This window comes from Chaetodon trifascialis, chromosome 23 (assembly GCF_039877785.1).
Source record: "Chaetodon trifascialis isolate fChaTrf1 chromosome 23, fChaTrf1.hap1, whole genome shotgun sequence".
Lineage (NCBI taxonomy): Eukaryota > Metazoa > Chordata > Actinopteri > Chaetodontiformes > Chaetodontidae > Chaetodon > Chaetodon trifascialis.
This window is the reverse complement of record NC_092078.1, coordinates 7,831,709-7,852,954: the sequence shown is the minus strand read 5'-3', so window position 1 is coordinate 7,852,954 and position 21,246 is coordinate 7,831,709. Positions and strand designations below refer to the sequence as shown.

Genomic DNA, 21,246 nt, shown 5'->3' with positions numbered 1-21,246 from the left:
GGTTAAGGAGGACTGCTCAGCACCAGCTTTGGCTTCAATACTCCACTTTCTCTCTGTTGAGTAAAGTAGCACATTTGCTTTGTTCGGTTCTGTTCAGGTGCACCTAATAACTTGAAAAAGAAGCAAGTATTTAATCAGTGCATGGCTGCAAGTCAGACATCTGCACAGGCAGTGCTACATGCTAAGTATCGAATTTGCTCCTCATAGGGAGAGATGGTTGAAGGCAGTGATATCGATCCAGAGAGCTTGTGATCTGAGCTTTTCATGTGCAGAATGTGCTCACTTTGTGTCCATTGTTTCTCTTTTATCTGTCGTGGTTTGCATTTATCTCTTCGTTATGTGCGGTAGGTCTCTCCCTGCATGCGTTCCCCGGAGCTCGCGGAAACTGCTCTAAGTATGAGAAACGTCACCTTTAACAGCGAAGACCTCTGGACCACCTTTGAAGTCATTGAGAATGGAGAATTAGGTACGTAGGATTGAAGTTCTCCTCCAATCACCAGTCAAAATTCACCTCAGTGGTTCACAAGCTTTTATTTTAGTTATTTTTACAGTACTCTACAGTACAAATACAGATAGATTTCAATAGAGACATGTTGACACATGATGGGGTCACAAGATGAATCTGAGGGGTCAGTCTTCAGCACACCGACATTTTTTGGTTGTACTGCTTGCAGGTTATCATCAACGGCTAAGGTTCAGTACTATAAAGTACTTCATTTTGAAATATCACAAGCCAAAAACATTTGAAACACCACTTCAGGCGAATGGATTTCCTGTTTGCTTCCATTGCTGGTGCCAATTTTTTCCTATTCTCGCCTTTATTCAGTGGTGGTAGTGGAGATGCAGACAGGAAATGTCGGGGAAAAAAGGAGGGTAAGACAACAAAGGTTGTTCGGCAACAAAGGTTGTCGAACCGGGGCTCTCACCTTTAGGCGACCATGGCACCTATTTAGCATGGTTATTTTGCAACGCCTGGAGGCCCTGGGGTTAAGGTGCTGGACATGAACCATGCCTGGTTCACATGCGGTCAGGGGCCTCCTCAGTTAACTTTAACGAAGAGAACTTCTCTGCGCTGCGAGGCAGCCTAATCAACGATGCAGCCGAAGCATGTTTTCCTTTAGCTCGCACCGCTCGAGCTCCTTCACCAATTACTACTTCTTTGAATTAATTTTAAGAAATTAGACAAGCATTTAATTTTAATCAACCAGAGGTTCGGTGATGAATGCTGCATTTTTCGTTTTTGTTAGACACAAAGGTCAAGAAGTCATTTGTTCTTTAATTGAAGTGCAAGATGAATTAAGGCCTGACAAATGTGATTGTGTTTCTATATGCTGATTTCTCTGAAAATGATTGCCTTTGCCATTATATCCTGTCGTTTTTTTCTTCACATCACTGTTTATGATATCTTCATAATTTCATACATATATTGTTTTTCTGATTTATATTGACTATATATCTGACTTACGATCAACTGTGGCCTTTATTCCAACAGGTAAGTTGCGATTACACATGCACTTCTGAGAGACCCCAGCTCATTTTAACTACATTTCTTCTTTCTACATTTCTTTTCATTAGTTGCTGCAGTTCCCTGTTGGACCTGTTGCATGATAAGAACTGAAAGAAGCTGTTTTCCATAGAGCAGTTTGAACAGTTTTGGAGTGAAATATGAGCTTTAATTCATAAATCTGATAAGGGTTACTGTGCTGTCAACTCCCACATCTCTTAGTAATAAAAGTCTTTGCTCTAACCTCTCCACTATCATCTACAGTATATCCAGTTAGAGATTGATGCGTCACATCACCATTTAAAAGGCTATTTTCATCCAGAGCATATACAAAGATCACACTTCCTCTCATCCAACGACCTCATGATTAGAAGATTATGCTGTTTCTCTAATGAACCGGTGTCCGTGAACACAGAAGCACACTGAGAAATTAGCTAAGCATCGTCAATTTGATGATATGCACATTAATTAATCATCTTTACTGTCATATGTCGTAAATTACCTGCATCTTCCTTGCATGATTGACCTAGGGAGCTGACCCACCTCATCTTGCATTAATATGCATTGATGGCGCGCCGGGCCTCGCACAGCCGCATTTGATCATACCCCGGGAAGCGGCGAGCGCGGGGGAGTCAAAGTTGAGCTTTGTCGCAAAGTTGCTTAGCTTGCGTTCTCTGTGCACTTCTCATCAGTTCACTAAGAGTTTACACCGTGCTCTTATGTTTGTTTTCCTCCTCACAAAGTTACAGAGGACACAGCGTCCTCTTCTAAAAAATGAAGGTGTGTTGAATACTGAGTTTATTTGCTGACGGTTCAGCATATTTTCCATGGCAAGACAATATGTCTGTGGAAGAGTAAACAGTCAAGCTATTTTGAAGGCGTTAGCGTGACAGGTTTTGCTCATAAAACCATAAAGAAGGGAGGGAAAGTGCGTTAATTAGCCATTTTGGAGGATAGCTACAGATAAACACTGTTATCGAGGACAATAGGCAGAAAAGGGGAGCTAATATTTGTTGGGAAATGAGGAACTAATTCCATGGCCTGGGTCTGCAGAGATTCCAGAGAGGAGATAAGCCCACTGTTATGAATAAGTTATGCTATTGTGGCTCTTTTTACCTCCTTTGGTTATGAAAAACAGGGGAGTGAAGAGATGGAGGCATCAGAGCAGGGGCGGTGGTACACAAATTATCTACTTTTTTTGGCTGATAGCATGTACCCTGTTCACCAATTAGGAAGCGATAATAGGCCTATTTTGCACATGAGTGTGTTTTTATAATCAGGTCCTGATATGCAGGAGATAATTTAAACTTCGCTGTGATGAAAATGGGGAGAACAACAACATAATTTTGTGATTTGGTTAACTGGAATTAGTCATGGATTTTATGTGAGTTATGTGTTTTTTGATTTTGTTTCATACATTTTCAGTTCACCTAAGACCAGAAGACAGAACCTCTTCGTTGTTGGCGTTTGACTTTTCTGACCGTTTTTGTTTGACCCTTGCTGTTTCCGAGCAGATTTGCAGTACCTGCCAATCACGCGTCTCCCTCTGATCCTCTGTTTCTTTTCAACAGAGCGGCCGTTGCACCACAGTGAGAAAATTCTTGAGCAGGTGCTGGAGTGGAGTAGCTTGGACTGTCCTCGCTCTGCTTTTCTTGTTCTAAAGAAGTTTTCAGAGGCCAGAACAGTGACTTATGGGAAAGGTAGGCTACTGTATGAAAATGACGGCACAAAACCGTTGAAAAGATAAGCTTGAATCAGTCTGCATCAGCTGTTTGCTAGCATGTGTTCTGGTTACGTTATTGTTCACTGCAGTGCTTCAGCAGTTTGTTTCATTACATTTTAATCTGTTGATTAAAACTAGATCTGAAAATGAATTGTTTAGTTTATACCAGTAATTTCCAACCAACGTGTACCCCATGGAGTACCTCTGCACCTGTCAAGTGGTGTGATTGAAACTGCATGAAAATTACTGAGCAAGAGAGCTGAGACGTTGAAACAATACCTTAAAAGTAAAGGATAAATGGTTGAAATAGACCAGTAAAAGTGATGCAGTAATTAGCTAAAAGTGATGGTTAAACAGTTTCAATTGGTAACCGTTAGCTAGCTAAAGATAATGGCTAACGGGGTGAAACAGTTGGCCAAGAGTCATACAGAAACAGCTGAAAGTTTATTTAGCTGTCCATTTTTATGTGATTACAGCACCAGAGTAAAATGACCTTCAGTACATCAATTTGAATGATCACATTTAGAACATAACCTGCGGTGTCGATGAAGGTTCACTTCAGATCATCTGTCAGGCTGTGGGTACATCGAATAAAGGAGGTTGGGAAGGTTGCTCATCCCATCGCAAATACTCGATTTCAATGTGCGATGATATCAAACAGAAGACAGACAGAGCTGGAAACAGCTCATTGTCGAGCTAAATGATAATTAAACGGACTAGTTGATGCTTCCTTAATAGATTTCGTTGTGTTTTACAGCAGACCTGAAGCAGTTTACAACAGGCGACTATCTCAAGTTCAACGATGGATCCTCCAAACTGCTGTCGGGGCACAAATTCCAGGACAAATACGTTGTCCTACGTGCAGAGAAGCTGCTGCTCTACAGAGATATCAAAGTAAGTACACTTTTTATTTTCAGCTTAATCTGCTCTCACATCTCCTGTAAACACTTACCCCCATGGGTTTTTGCATGCAAACACAAAGTATCAGGCCAGGAGAGTGCCCTCGTGTCACAAGGGACTTTCAAAGGTTATCGAACTGCTCAAGACAACCAAAACGTGTGAGTGGTGCTTGCATAACTGCGGCCGAAGAGACTGAACTCCACCCAAGCTCTCTCTGCCTCTCCCTGGCGACATGTCCGTCTCTCGGATCCGCATCTCGGAATTAAGGGGGAAAATAAAACCCACCGATGGCAGCGGGCTTCCAACTGTCTTTGGAAACAGGAAGAATACAGTGTGTGCTGCAGAAAGGACCAGCAGGACCGAGTTCCCTGGAGGGCTTTTCTTCTCAGCACATTTCTGCAGTCTGAAACATGGGATTCGTAAAGGAGTGTGAAGAAGTGTTAATAATTGATGGAGGTGCAGTAGCTCTGGCAGCAGGGGTAGGAGTGCAGGGGGAGGGAAAATGCTGAGAGGTGGTGCGTGTGGGGAGGGGTGCTTTCACTGAAAGCTTTTCTAAATATCAGGTTGCAAAGAATGTGCCTAATTACTGCGTAAATGCAAAGGAAATTAAAAGTATTCCTGCAATTTAATTGATAGTCTTTGGCCTCTGCAATTATTGCCGGGTCTTTATTTAGCACAAATTGTGTCACATGAAACTGGGAATGAGTGGTGGGTTGTGGTGTGTAGGTGTCGGGAACAAGCTATAACTTTGATTTTGCTCGCTTTGTTCTCATCTACTCTGTTCTCTGTTGCTTGGAAGAAGCGGTTTGCTGGTAATGATCAGGATTGATTGTCGAGTCGCGGTGCTGCACAGACAGCTTGTTGGCATTTTATTTGGTGGTTTATGTAGTTAGCCTGAGTTTAATCGGCGTCCTTCCTTCCTTTCATTCATTTATTCATTCAAATTATTCATATATTTGCGGCTCTCTCTCTTGCAGGGCACTAAAGCAGAGAAAGCCATCCAGCTCTCCTCTGTTAAATGCTACCTGGGCCTGAAGAAAAAGCTCAAACCTCCAACCAGGTAAACTGCACTCACATACTGTACACCCTAAATCCATCCTAAATATCAATGTATGTGAATGAGAGAGGGATTCTCAGATGTACTAAAACTGGCCAGATGACCGTTCAGTTGCATGTCAGTGAAAAAAAAGAAACCAGGGCACATGATGTAGTTGCAAACATCTTACCACAAAAATGTGGTAAATAATATGCTGTCAGCTGAACGTGAAGGTCATCAGGGAGATTTGTGTTGTTTCTTTTACATTTTAATGCTTAAAACTCGTGCACGGAAGCAGCATTTTGACAGAAGCAATCATTACTCTAAATTAGCTTTTGTCATATTCCTCCATCCACTGAAGAAGACCACGGTGTGTGGCTTTTATATTTCTGCTGTTTCCAAGGTCAGCGTCAAGCTTTCACGCTCAAATGTAGCAAAAAATGTTAAAAAAAAAAGTTGTGGAAAAAAAACATGATTGTGTCTGTTGTTTGACAAGATTACTGCTGTAAATGGATGAAAACAATGTGATGTAAGTATATGATTGGCTGCTTCAGACGCACAAAGGAGAGCCTCTGGTATAAGCTGCAAAATACCTGGAACAGTATAAATTCAGCCTTGTAGCTCGTGGGTTTGTATTTCAAGCTCCTGTAAAAGTGGCATTTATATGCATTTATTCATTTCCTGCAATATTCTTTGTTTCCATCAGCGGTTTTCATTGTCATGCAGATATTATTGAAATGTTGATGATAAGAAGTCGCCGGGTACCTCTCCCTCCGCCAATAAAACAACAGCGCTACAAATTCTACACCTGCTTCGCCCAGACGCTAAATCACAGACACGGTTGCCTCTGCCACAGCGGTCAATCAACACTTACGGCCCAGTTTTAGTGGTCATTTGTATAAATTTCTATTCCCTCCTTGCATATTTTCTGGTGCAATAAATAATGCATTAAGCCAAACTGTAATTTTTCCAGGGCAAAAATTTGATGTGGCTGCATAATGAATGTGGTCAAATGTGACTCATTAGTGCCAAAACAGCTGCTGCACATTCTTAACAAATCCACCCTTCTGTGTTATTAAGATGAACTAGTGATTATTTCACTCTGCTATTGTCTTTTCAAGTGTACTCTTCCTCAATCGTGTACACACGAGCAACAGTTTGTGTGTTTGCCCTGGAAGATATATCGCCCTTTCTCTTCCCTCAAAGTTGCGCCAAACCGGGAGATAGCCAAGCCACTCCTGACCCCATCTTATTTTTCACTGTAGCGAAATTGATTAAATGTAATTGCGTTTTAACAAATACAAATTATCAAACTCTGCCTCCACAGATAGAAAACATTGCTGCCGCTGTTTTATTTTAATGATCTGCCGTTATTATAATTTATGACACATGCCAAACCCTCAGCAGTTCTTGTTGGTCAAACAAAGAGGAGATTTTTTTTTAGGAGCCAAACACTATATTTCACATTACCCGATTATAATTCCTCATAATTTTCCCCATGTCGGAATTTCGAGTCCGGGGAAGCGTGAAAAATGAGCCCGGCGAGCGATTGTCTGCATTACGCCGTCCTTCAGGGGAGAAAAACTGGATAAGAGAGAGGGAGTGGGAGATGAAGAGAGACGGGGAAAGAGGGACAGAAGGAAAGAATGATACAGCGTGCTATCATAGATATACTGTTGAGTGGGCTGTGGGAGAAGCGATACGGTGAATAAAGAAATAAAGACCAAGTGCTGAGGAGAACGGAGAGAGTCATAGTGAGAGGGTTAGGAGAGGCAGCGCTCCAGTACCTCATTAGGCAGAGGTCTGTCTGTGAGCGGCCTACTGTGGGGTTGGATCGGCTGCCTTAACTCACAGGAGTGGTGCTCCAGGCTGCGGGCTCTCTATCTCTGCCCCCTCTTTCGCTTTGTTCTTCCCCCTCTTCCATGCTCCTGTTCAGCCACAGCTGTGAAGGGTTTCAGGGAAGGTGTATTCTCCAGGAAGGTGGTCTTTTAACCCTCTGCTGCCTCCGTGCAGGTTAATTCGCACTGAAACATACATATATACATGCGTGTGTAGACACCATTAAGCATACAGAAAGCTTGCTGTGTGGGAGAGTCTCTTGATTCAGCTTGCAGCATCATACAATTAACCGTATTCGTATGTGATCACTTAACATAGCAGACTCTGTTTATGTTGCAATGCAAGAATTCTCCCACTCGACACAGACTACATTTTAGAGATTCAATATCTGATGCATCTGCAGGCAAAATGTGCTTTAAGGCACATAGGTGAGCCGCATATGCTCTGTGTATTATACACTTTGGCCAAGAGCATGCTGAGGTCTGCCCATGCATAAACATATGGGCTGGAGCTGCGCTGATTAATCTAATTATTCCACATTAATTCCACAGCACCGAGCATTTATGCTGAACTTATTTGTCTTCTTTGAATTCGAACGAAAAGGTTTTCCTGCTATCTTTAACAATAACTGTCTCAACAAGATGTGTATGTTTTTTGAATTGCTGATCGCGTCCGGGTTTGGATTCTTTAAAATTCTGCATGTTCTTTGGCAAAAACATGTTTATAACCTCTGTCTTCAAATGAAGTTGATGTCTGGGACCTTGCAAGTTTCATTTTGCAGAAGCAAAATCTCAAAATGTGACCTGTGTCCTTGTCTTAACAGCTGGGGCTTCACAGTCTACACTGATAAACAACAATGGTGAGTGCCGTGCAGACATTCTCCGGTTCAATAATTGATGAGCTTGACTTTTACCCTTTAAACTTAGAATATCTCTAAAATGGAAAGAATCAAGTGGCGCAGAGTTAAAAAGTTGAAGTTTAAGCACTCGGTAATGATCGAAGTGGATTAGCAATGAGGCCATCAGTGCAGTTAAAATGTATTAGTGATGCTGAGAGGCTGCTGCCTGGTTCACTCATAGGAAGTGAAATAATACTCACTGATTTTCTCTTTTTTATGTCATTTCTGTTTGTAGCTTCCTTCTAAACCATTATCTGCTGTCACACATAAAGAGCTGCCTTCTAAGTTGACATGAAAGCTAACTACTCTCATAGCATTTCTGACATCAGTGTGAATTTATTGTTACTTGAACAAGACATTTTTGAGCAGGATGGGGATATTTCTGACAAAAATTGTTGAGGAAACAACACCAGTCAAAAGAAATTTAGTGAACAAGAGGATGCTGGGCTTTATTTTTTAGCCATGTTAGCAACTAAGCTATGAGGAAGTTTGGTCAGTCCACCACTTTGGTTCTTTGTGTTGATGTGTTTTTAGTGCTAATTAGGACATGTTGCCATGCTTACCAGCTAAAGAAAACAGATAGTGAGCATGGTAAATGTTAAACATCTCATTGTCATCTTGAGCATGTTAGCATGCTGACTTTAGCTCAAAGCACCACTGTGGCTAAGTCTCACCTTAGTGCACTACTATCTGTAGACTGTTGTTAGCCTGAATGCAGCCTTACTCATATTTGTACCAAATAGACATGCTAGCAACAAGTCTCTAAGGATGGTTATGTTGGTTGGTCAGTCCACTGCTTATGTCCAGACTAAAATATCTAATTTATGTGAGGTATTAGCATGTGTGTTTAGTGCAAATTAGCAAATGTTAGCAAGCTAACTAGCGAACTCCTAGCATGGCTGTAGACTCTTAGTGTTTTTTTAACTTGTTTTTTCGTGTTTATCATGTGGCACAGATGTCTTGAAGTCTGTTCAGAGTGATCAATGAACTGTCGCCTGAAATAACACTGTGTCCAGGGTTGTGACTCACCGCATCCAGTCACCTGGTTCAGATTAGTGTGAAAATAACTGATGTAACCAAGCTTTCCCTCCTCAGGCATTTCTGCTGCGAGAAGAGGGAGGCGCAGGTCAGCTGGGTGACAGACATCATCAGGATGAAGGTAAGATGACATGCAACGGGAACATTCGAACAAGAGTGAGGAATGCACCCATGCAAAAGCTTGATGAACCAATTTAATGAGCAGAACATTCAGTGACTTCGGGAGTGCAGGAGGAAGTATGCGCATCCTTTCTCCAACTCTTAGCTGCTGTGCTGCAGCCTAAAAATATCAGTGAATGTGACATACACATTGCGGACACATCCGCCTTTTCCCTTCCTTATTCGGATGAAAAATACACTCGGTTACAGGCCTGGAATAAATCATCTTTTACAATCCATATCTTAGAACGAGGAGATATGATAAATCATATTTCCCCCAATCATCCATTTCCATTGTGCTGTTAGGCAGATGAAATACATAAACAGGGAAAGAACTGTAAAGTTTTCGAGGTCACTCAGCAATAACATAAATCATTTTATGTGGAAAAGCTGTGAGAATAAGGTCAAGGCGACCATAACAATCACATTGTGGTACTTAGCCCCGAGATACAGCTAAGTGTTGTCGCTGTCAGTCGCTGACACAGCACATATGACATAAATAATGCAAGGCAAAGCAAACACAGGGAGAGCAGCTCCGGATGTGTCATATTTTTGCATTATTTTTCACTCTCACATTCATTCCTAACTGCTTAGCGAAATAGCCTCATTAGACTAAACACGTGTGTCTATTTTCTGCTCATTTCCAAGTAAATGAAAATAACTTGAGCATCACACTCATCCTAAACTGAAATATCTAACCCATAGCTTGAAATTTCACAGCTCTGTTATTGTATGCTCCACGCATTTAATCAGTATTAGCCCTCAGCTCGGCTTCCTTTATGGGAACCCGTCTGCAGCACAGTGTTGTTTATCACAGGTGCTTACTGTAAAAGCCTTTTAGTGTCTTAGTTTGGGTTCGCAAGCAAAAAGGGCAACACTGTCAGGGAGAGATTGATCTAAAGGGGAAGCCAATTTTTGTCTGTTGTTTCAAGGTGTTTATTTCAGCGGGCTCAGTGACTTTTCCCTGCTCTTTGCAGAAGCTCTTAGGTCTGCAACAACTAAATCTATAGCAGACTGGAGCCGGCTAAAAATATTAGGATTCTCCTCCCAAATCCGCTAAATATCAGGATTGTCGGCTTCCAGCGCAGGGGCTTGTGGGAAGGACACAGGACTTGTGGGAAGGGCAGAGAGAAAGTGTAGATGAGAAAGTAGACAGAGAGCACTTCAGTGTTCTTGATTTCCTTTCTCTTACCTGTTAGCGAGCATTGTGCTCCGACAGTTTCCATAGCAACTACGGATGGAGGACCTAATTTTGAAGCGAGGTGGAATGGATGGCGGCGGTGAGTGTTGGAGGGTTGGGGGTGTGCGTAAAGGTCCAAGGACAGGTCCTAGCAGTGATGAAATGAGGATTTGTTAAAGAGAGACAGTTCTTTAGGTCCAGGGGTCACAGTGATGCAAAAGGTGACATTGTTAAAGAGAAAGTTTAGCCGGGGATCAGAACACAGTCGGACAGAGGAGCAGCACCTCCTGACTTCTCCTCATTTTTAAAGAAGCTTGTGTTAGTCCGGCCAAAAATAGCACTTTATATCTCTACATCCTGCACTCTGACACCAGCTCTGCCTTTTCTTGTGTGATTTACTTTTTCCTTGTGATGAAAGATTGTTAATAAAAATGAAGAAATAGTCCTGGATGCTTCATGTTCCTTCTCATCTGCTGCGCCTCAAGTCACTGTGACATGTACAAACAGTGCCCGTCCAAAGCACACATGGTTCAGAGAGACAATAAAGACGACATGAACTACCTTTGTCCACATAATAATCCTCATTAAAGCATCTTCTATGTTTTTTTTTTTTCTTTCCATTCTGCTAATTTCTGCTGTTGGCTGTGTGTTTTCAGTACGGTTCAGACCTCTTTTCAAAGAGCGTGAACTCAAAAGAAGCTGCAGATCACAAATCCTCCAGAGGGGGAGCTGTGACTGATGTCCGTAAGATCCACACTGCCCACAAACAGGTGAGAAATCGATGACAAAATTCAAATTATGATGTTTCTGTTCGGCTGTGAAGTGTCTAAAGCGAACATAAGATGCTATATTTAGTACCAGGGGAATATCTGCGTTTAAGCCATCATTATAGGTCGATTCTTTCCTTCCCATCAACCTCGGCTGCACTCATGTTTAGTCATAATTAGCAAATGTTAGAATGCTAACACATTTTGTAAACATTATGCTTGCTGAGCGTCAGCGTTTTAGCATTGTCTCTGTGAGCATTTTAGCATGCTGATGTTAGCATTTGGCTCAAAGCGCCGCTGTGCAGCCTCATCTTGTCTTTAAATGGTTCGCTCAGAACAACAACATAAGTCTGAGCTGACAATATTCATGGGGAGACTTGAATTACAGGGACGTATTTGAATCCCTCTTTGGATTCGGATGTTTTTGTTCTCTGGGAGAAATGACAAAGTGTGCACTTCTACAGTCAAGTCGGAGATGACGTTCTGATTTCAGTCAGTTGTCGTGATGTTAGAACTCAGGTTGAAGTGACTTTATAAGGTGTAGTTGTGTTCATTTACAAGTAGAGTTTGACATGTTTGTTTCAAAGTGTAATCACTGAAAAAATATTTACTATTTTTAATTACTAAGTAAATTGCTTGTTCAGTCATGTGTCATTACCCAGCGCTGCTCGTAAATGATTTAATTTCGTTTTTTAGTGCAAAGATCTCTCCTGACATGAAAAATGAATTCAGTCGATTGCAATTCATCTTAATCTGCAATATTTGCCCACAGCTGACAGACAAGAGGATTTCTCTTGATGATGGCAACCCAAGGCCCACCAAGGACGCCGCTCTCCACCACAAGACGACCACAGCAGCCAACTGCCTGAAGCCGATCGACATGCTCAAGGCCCCAGAAGTCCCACACAGAAGATCCTCTGTGGATGCTTGCCAGCCTCAACGCCTCCCTTCCCCGTCACCATCCAGACACTCGCAGCCCATGGCTTCACCCGTTCCCAATCAGAGTGGCTGTAAGACCATCAGCAGGAGACCTGCGCTAGGTGGGGAGGGTATTATGCCGTCTAATCTGCTGAGTGAACTTAACTCGGTGCTGAGCAAGACCGGTCGCATTGCCAAGAGCGATGATGGGTAAGAGGAGAGGTCAGGAGGAAGGCAGGTACGTTGAACAGGAGGACACACTCTGCAGGGCTGAGCAGAGACAGACAGATGTGGAGACTGACTGAGAAAGACCACACAATGCAGATGGAGCCAAAGTAAGTTGCTTTCATGAGGGGATCACAGCCCGACGACTGCTTTTGAACCTGCATGTATGTATAAAGGAATGCCGACGCACAAGGGGATGTGGAAAACAGGTGCAAGGAGACACTGGAGGTCATGCAGACCTCAGCTGGACACGGCGCTGACCCAAGCACTACAGAACGTGATTTATATGCCGCTCTTCCAAACCCAGAGTTACGAAAATGTGTTCAGCTGTCAAACCCTCAGAAGTTTCCAGAAGTGCTTGCTTCATGCATTAAGTTTCTGGGTACTTTGGAAAGGCTGTTTAGACGACACCTGGAAAGTACTGGGATCATTTTAAGCCTCATAATATGAGGCTTTTGAGATTATGGTAAAGTTAATCTTTAGTTTGGCATCCCTTATATTATGAATTATTAGTGGCGGGGTCCGCCATTTCGCAGAATTCAACATACACAAATTCAGAATAGAAGAGCAGGTTTTTGCTATTAACTGCTAAAAGATGTTTTCATACACGAGATGCAATATATTTATAGTATATATTTTTATATACTTTTTTTTAAACAGTTATCCACCATTATTTTTTTAACTGTAACCGTTAGCTGTTTAGCTTATTCGCATCTTTTTAAGCATATAATTCTGTGGCGCACCACTTTAAACTTTGCACTGGCTGCCACCAAATGTCTTTTTAATGTACAGTTTAAATATATGAATAAAGAATGCAAGAACTTTAACTACACTATTAAGAGTTTAATCTTCAATGAGCAAAAACAAAATAACGTATGCTCGACATTAACCAGAATTAGCTAAAAACGTTGCATATTAGCTTGTTTTTGTTGTTCTTTTGCAGACGACTCACAAAGTTCTGCGAGACTTTAGATTTCAAAATGAACAGCGAGTTGTCACAGGTGTCGACAGGCCCCCAGAAAGATGAAGATGTCCGCTTTGAATGCAGTTTAGCACAAACTGCATTTAAGTGAATATATTAGATGTAATGTGCCATTAAGACTCGTGGGCACGCATGCTTCAATGCTTATTTTTGACTTTCACTGTCAACACAAAACCGATCAATTGCAGAATAATTTGAAGCGTGTCTCGAGCAGTGCAACTGAAAAATGTCTATTTTTGCCGAGCGCTCCGGCTAAAAATGACCTTTAATGTGTTTCCACAGGTATGCAGATGGTGGGAACAGTCGAGACGGTCGAGGTGTGGAGTGTGTAACAGAAACACACAAAATCAGTTTTATACTTTTAAAAGCAAAGGAACTACAGACACAGACAAACCCATCAGATAATTACCGTTGGGTGAAAATAAAATAATGCATGAAGCGCAGCCATTAACATAATATGAGAATTGAAGCAACCTTATATGGTGATAGAAATGTGGTTAACCAAAAAGTGATAAACATCAGTGTTGTTTAATGATAATTGCCGTTATTGCTTCCAGGTTTATTATGCATCGTGATTGGATTTTCTCTCTGTTCATTTGCTAAGAGCTCTTTTTCTGTCTTTTATTTCTATTTTAATATTGCATCTGCTCTCTGCAGGTTTATATAATGCAGTCTTTTGGGCTTTTTTGCACCGGGTAAATCTGCGCAGGGATTTTATATCTCATCGGATAGATTTCCTTCTGTACACTCGGTTGTGTTCTGTGAACATATCTGCAAGATTCAAGAGCTCGAGCAGCTCGAGCCCAGTTGCGGATTTCAACATGAAGGTCTTCCATCTTTGGCTTATTCATGTATAATTATATCATCATTTTATTCATAGATTTCATCAAATTCTGCTTTTACTCAAGTGAAATGTTAGAATAAACTCCCCGTCTCAAGTCGCCGCGCGTGCTTGCTGAATAATGTATAGCGGTCGGAAAATGCACACGTCTGCAATTGTCACACAGGTTCTCTCCATGAAAAATTCATATTAACATTTTATTTTCATTATGCCTCATCCACCAGCTGCTTGTCCTTTGTTTCATGTCCTTATATTCTAATCATAAAGCTACTACATTTGTGGTCTGAGCATTTCTTATTAGGGCTTTACCTACCTGTGCAAATATGTGTGTTCTTCCCTCGCCTGTATTAGCTTTATTACGACTAGAAACGAATACATTCCTACTTAATTGGCCTGTTGAGAGTTGTTTTCATTCCATGCAGCCTTTCTGTAACTTCTTTGTTCTGATGTGTGATAATATACTATGTATATATTGCTAAGCATTAAAAGCCTGTTTCATTTTAAGTCATGTTATAGCTCACTTGAGAGCAGTGAAGATAATAATCCCTTTAAAATCCTGCACAAAGCTGTCGTTTCACGTCTCCTGGATGCACCTGCACTGACGGCGTCTCTCGATCATCTGCGTCCTTCGTTGGACTGTCGTCTGCATGTACATTTACCTCTGCTGTCCTCTGCGTCTGTGTAACCCAGCATTTTTGCCATCCCTCCGAGGCCTATAGTGTTCGAAGGTCACCATATGGCGGAAGAGAGGTCAGTGAAAAGCTCTGCAAAGTCATTATATGTGCCGACTTTGAACACATCACTTTGTTGAGCAAGCAGCAGCTTGCGTGGCGACACTGGCGGAAAATAACTAAGTTCATTTATTCAAGTGCATTTTATGCTTTCCTTTGACTTCACTACACATCAGAGAGAAATACTGTACTTTTTACTCCACCTTGACACGAAGAGTTGCTTTGTACAGTACCTTAAAAATATAAGCGTGTAAGATACAAAACATTGTTGAAGGTTAAACCAGTGCCCTCTAACCTCAGAAAAGCATTGTCAAGTTAGTTTAGTGTTTTCCTTCTGTCCTACTCCATCATCTTACGACCGCTCAGATTTAGCTTGTGGCCCTTTGGAGGGGTCTGACCCCTGGGTTGGGAACCACTGGACTAACATACCAAACCTTACATTAAGTACTTAAAACCAGCTTCACCTTGGCCAGTGGAAACAGTAAAATGCTTCATACGGTAGCTCAGTATTGTCAGTCGAATCATGTTGCAAATAACAAGAACAAGTCTTTTTACTTACGATATTTGAAGTACCTACCTGAAGTATCTTCCACTGCACCCATTGGCCACTTCATTAGGTACACCTGTGCAATCCCATGGTTTGCAATACAGTAAAGTTCAAATGACTCAACACTATGAACCTCATAAAAGTAGATTTTATGCCATAGTTGTATTGAATCGCAGTAGATTGTACTGTGCAGGTGTACGTCCTTAATGTGTTCACCGGGGATTAGATTAACTCGTCACTAATGACCAGTAAACAAAGTGCTTACATGTTAATGCATTTGCTTTAGTCATAATCCACTAATATACATATCACAATAATCTAACTCTGAAAAAAGGCCATTTTGAAGAATTAGCATGTACTTTTTGTACTTGATGAGCCATACACACACACACACACACACACACACATATTTAAATACTGTATTTATATATTTATATCATCTGCATTAGTTTATACGACAGCAATAATGTGAATACATTCAATGCAGACTTGCTGAAGAGACCGCTAATTGATCTGCGTATTGTAGAGGGATGAATGCCTGTAATTGTGCAAAAAAAAAAAAATCCATTTGGAGCAGCAGGTATTTGAACAGAAATATAAAGGCTGCATGAAGCTAAACACTCAGGTACAGTGCGGTCCTTCACTTCATGGTGATAATACTGATGTACTCGTCTGAAGGTTCCTTCCGCCGCTGGCTCGCTGTGTGCTCTGAGTCATACAGTACATGCGTGCAGAGGTGTACAGTAGCAGGAGTACCTGAGCTGTGTGCAGTGTTCACACAGACGGTGATGACAGCAAGAGGGAGGGGAGGGGGATTAGAGAGGAAAGGAGTGAGCCGATGTGCTCGAGAAAGAGAGAGAAAATGACAAGTTATTTCAAAAGAACAGACATGAGCCCTCTGATTCGACGTGAGATGCTTCTCAATTAAACCCGGAGCCTGTGGCTTTTAAAAACAAGACATGTTGGACTTAATCCGATGCAGTTTTGAAATGTGGAGGTTATTGATCAGCCCTTAGCCTTGTGGAAGTGTCCACTGAGGCTGTGATCTGATCTCCCCCCGTCTCCCCCCATCTTTGGTGTTGGCTGCCTTTGTCTCCATCTGTGAATAATATGAACGTCAAGGGCAGAAAAGAAAGAGGGTGGATGAGTGACAGGTCTCAACATGGCACTAATTCCACTTTAGACATCTATATTTCAGTCTGCTGAGAAGCACTGAGTTTGTGAAACAAGTGTGCAATTAAAATCTCTATCCTTTTAAGCCATATGCCTTATCTGATTAGTCATTTTTAGAGATAGAGAGGAATGATTGCTACGATAGCATATTGACTTAAAACACACCAGATGTCCGTGAGGATAGCACACCAAACTGAAGTAATCTTCTTTGCTTTATCCCAGGCCACTGTAAATCAGAGAGACGGTACTGTTAACTCTGACATACTGCAGCTGTATAACATGCACGTCGAGCCATGGCCCCGGTGATTTACATTTCCAGAAAGGGTAAGCCTTATATTAATGGAGCCGTCCATTTTAACAGCTATAAATAGCTCACTGCATGAAGTTGTCCCACTGCTGGCTGCTGTTTTACGCTGATCCACACATTCTGCCCTCTAATCTCAATTCTATTAATGTCTGGGGTGATATTTACGACACATGGACCCTTTTAGCCTGACACGGCTGTAAAGTATATGTTCAAACCAGCCAAGCTTTATCTAATTAAAAGCCTCTGCAATTGCAATTCAACTGGGATTGAGTCTTTAAAACCTCAATCAGTTTTTTTTCTCCCCTCGGTTGAGGGAGGGAGCGAGTCGCCACAGAGCTAATAAAGAAGGGAATGTTAAACATTCCAATTAAACATTGTGGGAGAAAAAGGCTGTAGATCATTTTCATATTTTTACATTACTGCGATTGTGGGAATGGTGCCAGATGGACGAGGTCACCCTGGTGATAGCGCTGCATTTGTTTGGGTGGTAATCTCGCTGTCCTTCCACTGAAGCTCATTCCCTTTCCCCAGTTGGTTGTTTGCACTGACACTCTTTTTTTGTGCCGCAAACTGCAGATGGAGGGCAGGAAGTAATTTTCTGCATAGGAAGCAGGATAACACACACTCAAAATGCCTTTGTTTTGCATTGTTTACTGCTCGAATCCATCAAACCGAGAAACCATGAGGAGCTTATATCGAGTACCAAATATTTAATGTCACGTGACTTCAAACAACCTGTTGTCCCGCAGTGTAGCCCGACGCTGACAGTTCAGTTGGAGATTTAGGTGTGTTATGCTAGTAGCTGCTAGCCTGAAGCAGAGACGAGGAAGGGGCTGCAGAGGTCTGGTAAACTCACTTCTTTCTAACTCCACATTCCTTTGATTTGCAAACTTTAAGTCTTCAGCCCCAGCTAACCCTGACTCTTGTGACATCACTTGAGGCAACTTAACACATTTCATGCAGCCCCCTTTTGAGACACAAAAAGCTTTATGTAACTTTTTTTCACATTTGCAGTAGCTTCCCCCTTTTAAGAGTTGGGGTTTCTGGTGTCATCGCTCCTTTTCAGGCGACCAGTCATGTTTTAGATGGGGTGGGACTTGTCACCATGGTAACCATGAACCAACAACAGAGAGAAGAAACAAAAAACTATGCTGAGAGTCCTCAACCACATTTTGTTGTTATTCATGGCCGTGTTAGCTTCTCTGTCCTCCTGAAGTGAAGTTTTACTCAAGTTTGTGACAATTGGAATAAAAAAGTAGAAATGCGTTCATTTCCACCTGCTTTGTTCGCAATGTTTTTTTTGGTTTTTTTGCAATGTTTGTGTCAGTTTATGCTGTAGCTGCCCCCCTCTTAATCCTCCCGCCAATGCTCTGACTTGCCTGATTGTTTTTCTGTCACCACCAGACCTATTTGAATGTCTGAAAAATCCCAATGAATCAAGATGTGAAATGTGTCTGGAGCCAGACTACCAATTTCAAGCATGAAGCATGCAAGATAAGTTTACTCATCACGGAGGAGGACTGCGCAGCCTGTGAAAACCGATGTATAAAATCATCTGCGGCTCTGGAGGGAAACTCCGGGAAAATTAGCCTTGTGGTGTCATCAGGGTTATCTTGGCTTGGGAGACTTGAACATTGAATTTTGAACATAAAGGCCGTGTTACAAACTGTTGGCGTGGAGTTTGAAAGATGTGGGCGTTTGTTAAGCAGAAACAGTTCAATCAAGTTGCATCCTGGGGAATTTCAGATCCGGTCTTTCGCAGAGCTTGGCTGTTGTGCTTTTTTGACATGCAATAATAAATCTCTGGAGCAACCCTTTAAAATGAAAAATAAATCCTGAGGTTTCGTCTCCGCACATAGAAATGCTGCCTCTTCACTGTGAACATGGTGCACTGCAGTGGAGGAGTTTCTAATATTGATGCAACCACAGCTGGTGGATTCAAACAACCAGAGGCTGGCAAGCTGTGTATGAGGGTCTTTGGGACTTGGTGAGGCTTCACTTTCAGAAGCAGAGCAGGTCTGAGACAACCAGAGCGAAAGGGAAGGAGCTGTGAGTTGATCAGGGTGGACCTGCGAGCCCTGCGGTCATTTCCATTTAGTAATCCACTCCAGAGGTGGAATGAGAAGCGAGGCCGAGCCGACCTCTGCATACCGGCGTCCAATGGGATGCCTTACTTCACTATCCAGGAAGCAAGTCAAAGAATGGGCCGGCGTAAGCAGCGGAAGAGGAACAAGGTGAGGGGAAATAAGGGAGAAAAATGTGACTAATGGAAATGGCAAGAATGTATACCTGAGCATTTAACATAGCAGAAAAGAAAGGGTATTAGCCAGAGAGGGATAATGCCATATGATCTCCTGACCCCTGCATCCAGAGTCCATGTATTGGCTTTCTGCTCGTGTGTGGGACCTTGACCACCCTATTAAAGCAGGCAGCCAGTTCCCTGGAGTGACCAGCAGCACACCACATAAGACAGTCAGCGATTTGTTGTGCACCATCATGCCCCCCAGCTCTCCAAACCACACCATCCCAAGGACACAAATATAGATTGGACGCCATTGATTTGAATTGGGCAGACAAGCATAATTTGTTGCCTCATTCTGAGTCCATTATTTATTTATCCCCTTCTAATCTAGAATCCAGTCCATCCACAGTAACCTTCATCCCTAGATTGTTTGGTCTTTTAGGAGGGGGGGGTGCAGAAGTGGCAAACTGGAAGAGATTTAAACATTTGCTTGTTAAAGATGCATAGAGTTTCTATAGAGTGGCGGAGGAGCTGTCCTTTGAAGTTTAGGTGTCCTTGGCTGGTGTTTGGTCCACTTAATATCTGACATACTGTCTATATACACGCTCCAAGCCAGCAGTCAAAGAGTTCTGATATCTCATCATTATTGCATAAGACTAATTTGGTGGTATTAGCGAGTCAATATGAACACTGGCCCTGATTATTTGGCTTATTCAGAAAATCATTGCAACAGCACAGCATCAGTAACAAACAGTCTATACGGAGATTGTATGCGTTCACTTTCTTTTGTAATCTTCTCAGTCGCTTTTCAGTCTTTGATGTGTCAAATTGTCAGGACAGGCACATGAATGCACAATAGGTAATTACATATGTAGCGTTGGAGTAAGTGAATTTCTTGGGTTGCTGACTTAAAGTGGGACTTTTGACAGACTAATGACAAACAGACTTATCAGACAGGCATTGCTGCGAAAGTGACATAAATGACAATGTTCCCTGACTTTAAGACCTTCCTCTAGTTGAGCTACTGTTACACAACATTTTAACATTCACCATGTTTCCTTAAATGACAGTTGTGGGCACAGCAGCCACTTCTCAGAAATGGTTTCGTCGTCTTATTTCTTTAGAGTGCCGCCCTGTAACTTTTCAGAAACAACTGATTTTTTTCTCAGAAATGAGAAGTTGAACTCACATGAAATATGTTTTTGGTGGTTTTACTGCTAAATCCTTGCTTATGTTAGCTAATGTTAGCGAACTTTGGGTATATATTGCAGTTTAGCTTAGATTAATGACATTTAATGACTCATCTGCCGTGGTGTTAGCGTTTATTTATTCGAGCATTCTCTATTTCCCCACTATTTAATGGCTATTGAGCGTTAAAATTGGTGCAGTGTATGTGCACTTATCAGTCTGTTCATCTTACATAAAAGCATAAAAAACACCCAAGAACAGATTTATTACTTAGACATATTGTTCTTGCTTTATTTTTAGAATTCCTTCTTCAAGCTCGTGGCCTGAGTGACTCAATTTACATTTCATTCAATGCAAGCTTGTTCTTTTTGGCTGTCGGAGGCCACTGGATCATTTAAATGCCGTTTTTTAATTTCAAACTGCATTCAGCGTTGTTTAACCCTTTGAACCTCATCGTTTTCAGCACTTCTTTGCGCACGGTGTAGCTCGCCTCAAAGCTTTTTTTCAGCACAACGTGACGGAAAGTCTGAAGGTGTAATTAGCCAGAGGAAGAAACAATCATACAATCCCATCTTATAATTGATATTAAGCTCCTCTATATGCAAATGATTGAAAAAGATCCAATCTTGACACTTTATTTGATAAGGCTGTGAACTCTATCATAACACATATCACATAACATGCAAGTACACACACGCACACACACACACATCTCTCTGCATCTTCCCCGAGCCAGGCTGGCCGTTTTTCCTGATGGCGAGATAATGACCGTCATTGGTTTGTGAGATTTCTGATTAGCAGAAGAACAACAGTGACTGCTAATTAGCACCTGAAAGACGAAGCTGCTCTGATAGAAACCGCTTTCAGCCTCTTTCAGCCCCATGGTGCTGCAAAATGGTGTGTGTGCGTGGCTTATTTTATGTGCATGTGGTCGACTAGAGGATATAAAAAAGATCCAGATACACCAAGTGTGAGGGGCAAGTGCCCTAGCGAGACATAGTTAGAGGAGGAAAGAGACAGAAGGGACGGATGAAAAGAAAGGTAGTGA

The 21,246-nt window shown here is 42.0% G+C and overlaps 1 protein-coding gene across 1 annotated transcript in view; it reads left to right on the top strand.

The window, feature by feature from the left end:
• arap2 (ArfGAP with RhoGAP domain, ankyrin repeat and PH domain 2) overlaps positions 1 to 12,533 on the top strand; it is a 111,178-nt gene extending 98,645 nt beyond the window's left edge. The window contains exons 25-32 of the mRNA XM_070993119.1: positions 349 to 466; positions 3,076 to 3,204; positions 3,985 to 4,121; positions 5,105 to 5,187; positions 7,826 to 7,861; positions 8,996 to 9,059; positions 10,934 to 11,047; positions 11,817 to 12,533. Of these exons, the coding sequence (XP_070849220.1) occupies positions 349 to 466; positions 3,076 to 3,204; positions 3,985 to 4,121; positions 5,105 to 5,187; positions 7,826 to 7,861; positions 8,996 to 9,059; positions 10,934 to 11,047; positions 11,817 to 12,176 (1,041 nt within the window). The 3' untranslated portion in view covers positions 12,177 to 12,533. The remainder of the gene's footprint in view (positions 1 to 348; positions 467 to 3,075; positions 3,205 to 3,984; positions 4,122 to 5,104; positions 5,188 to 7,825; positions 7,862 to 8,995; positions 9,060 to 10,933; positions 11,048 to 11,816) is intronic.
• The last annotated feature ends 8,713 nt before the right edge of the window (positions 12,534 to 21,246 follow it).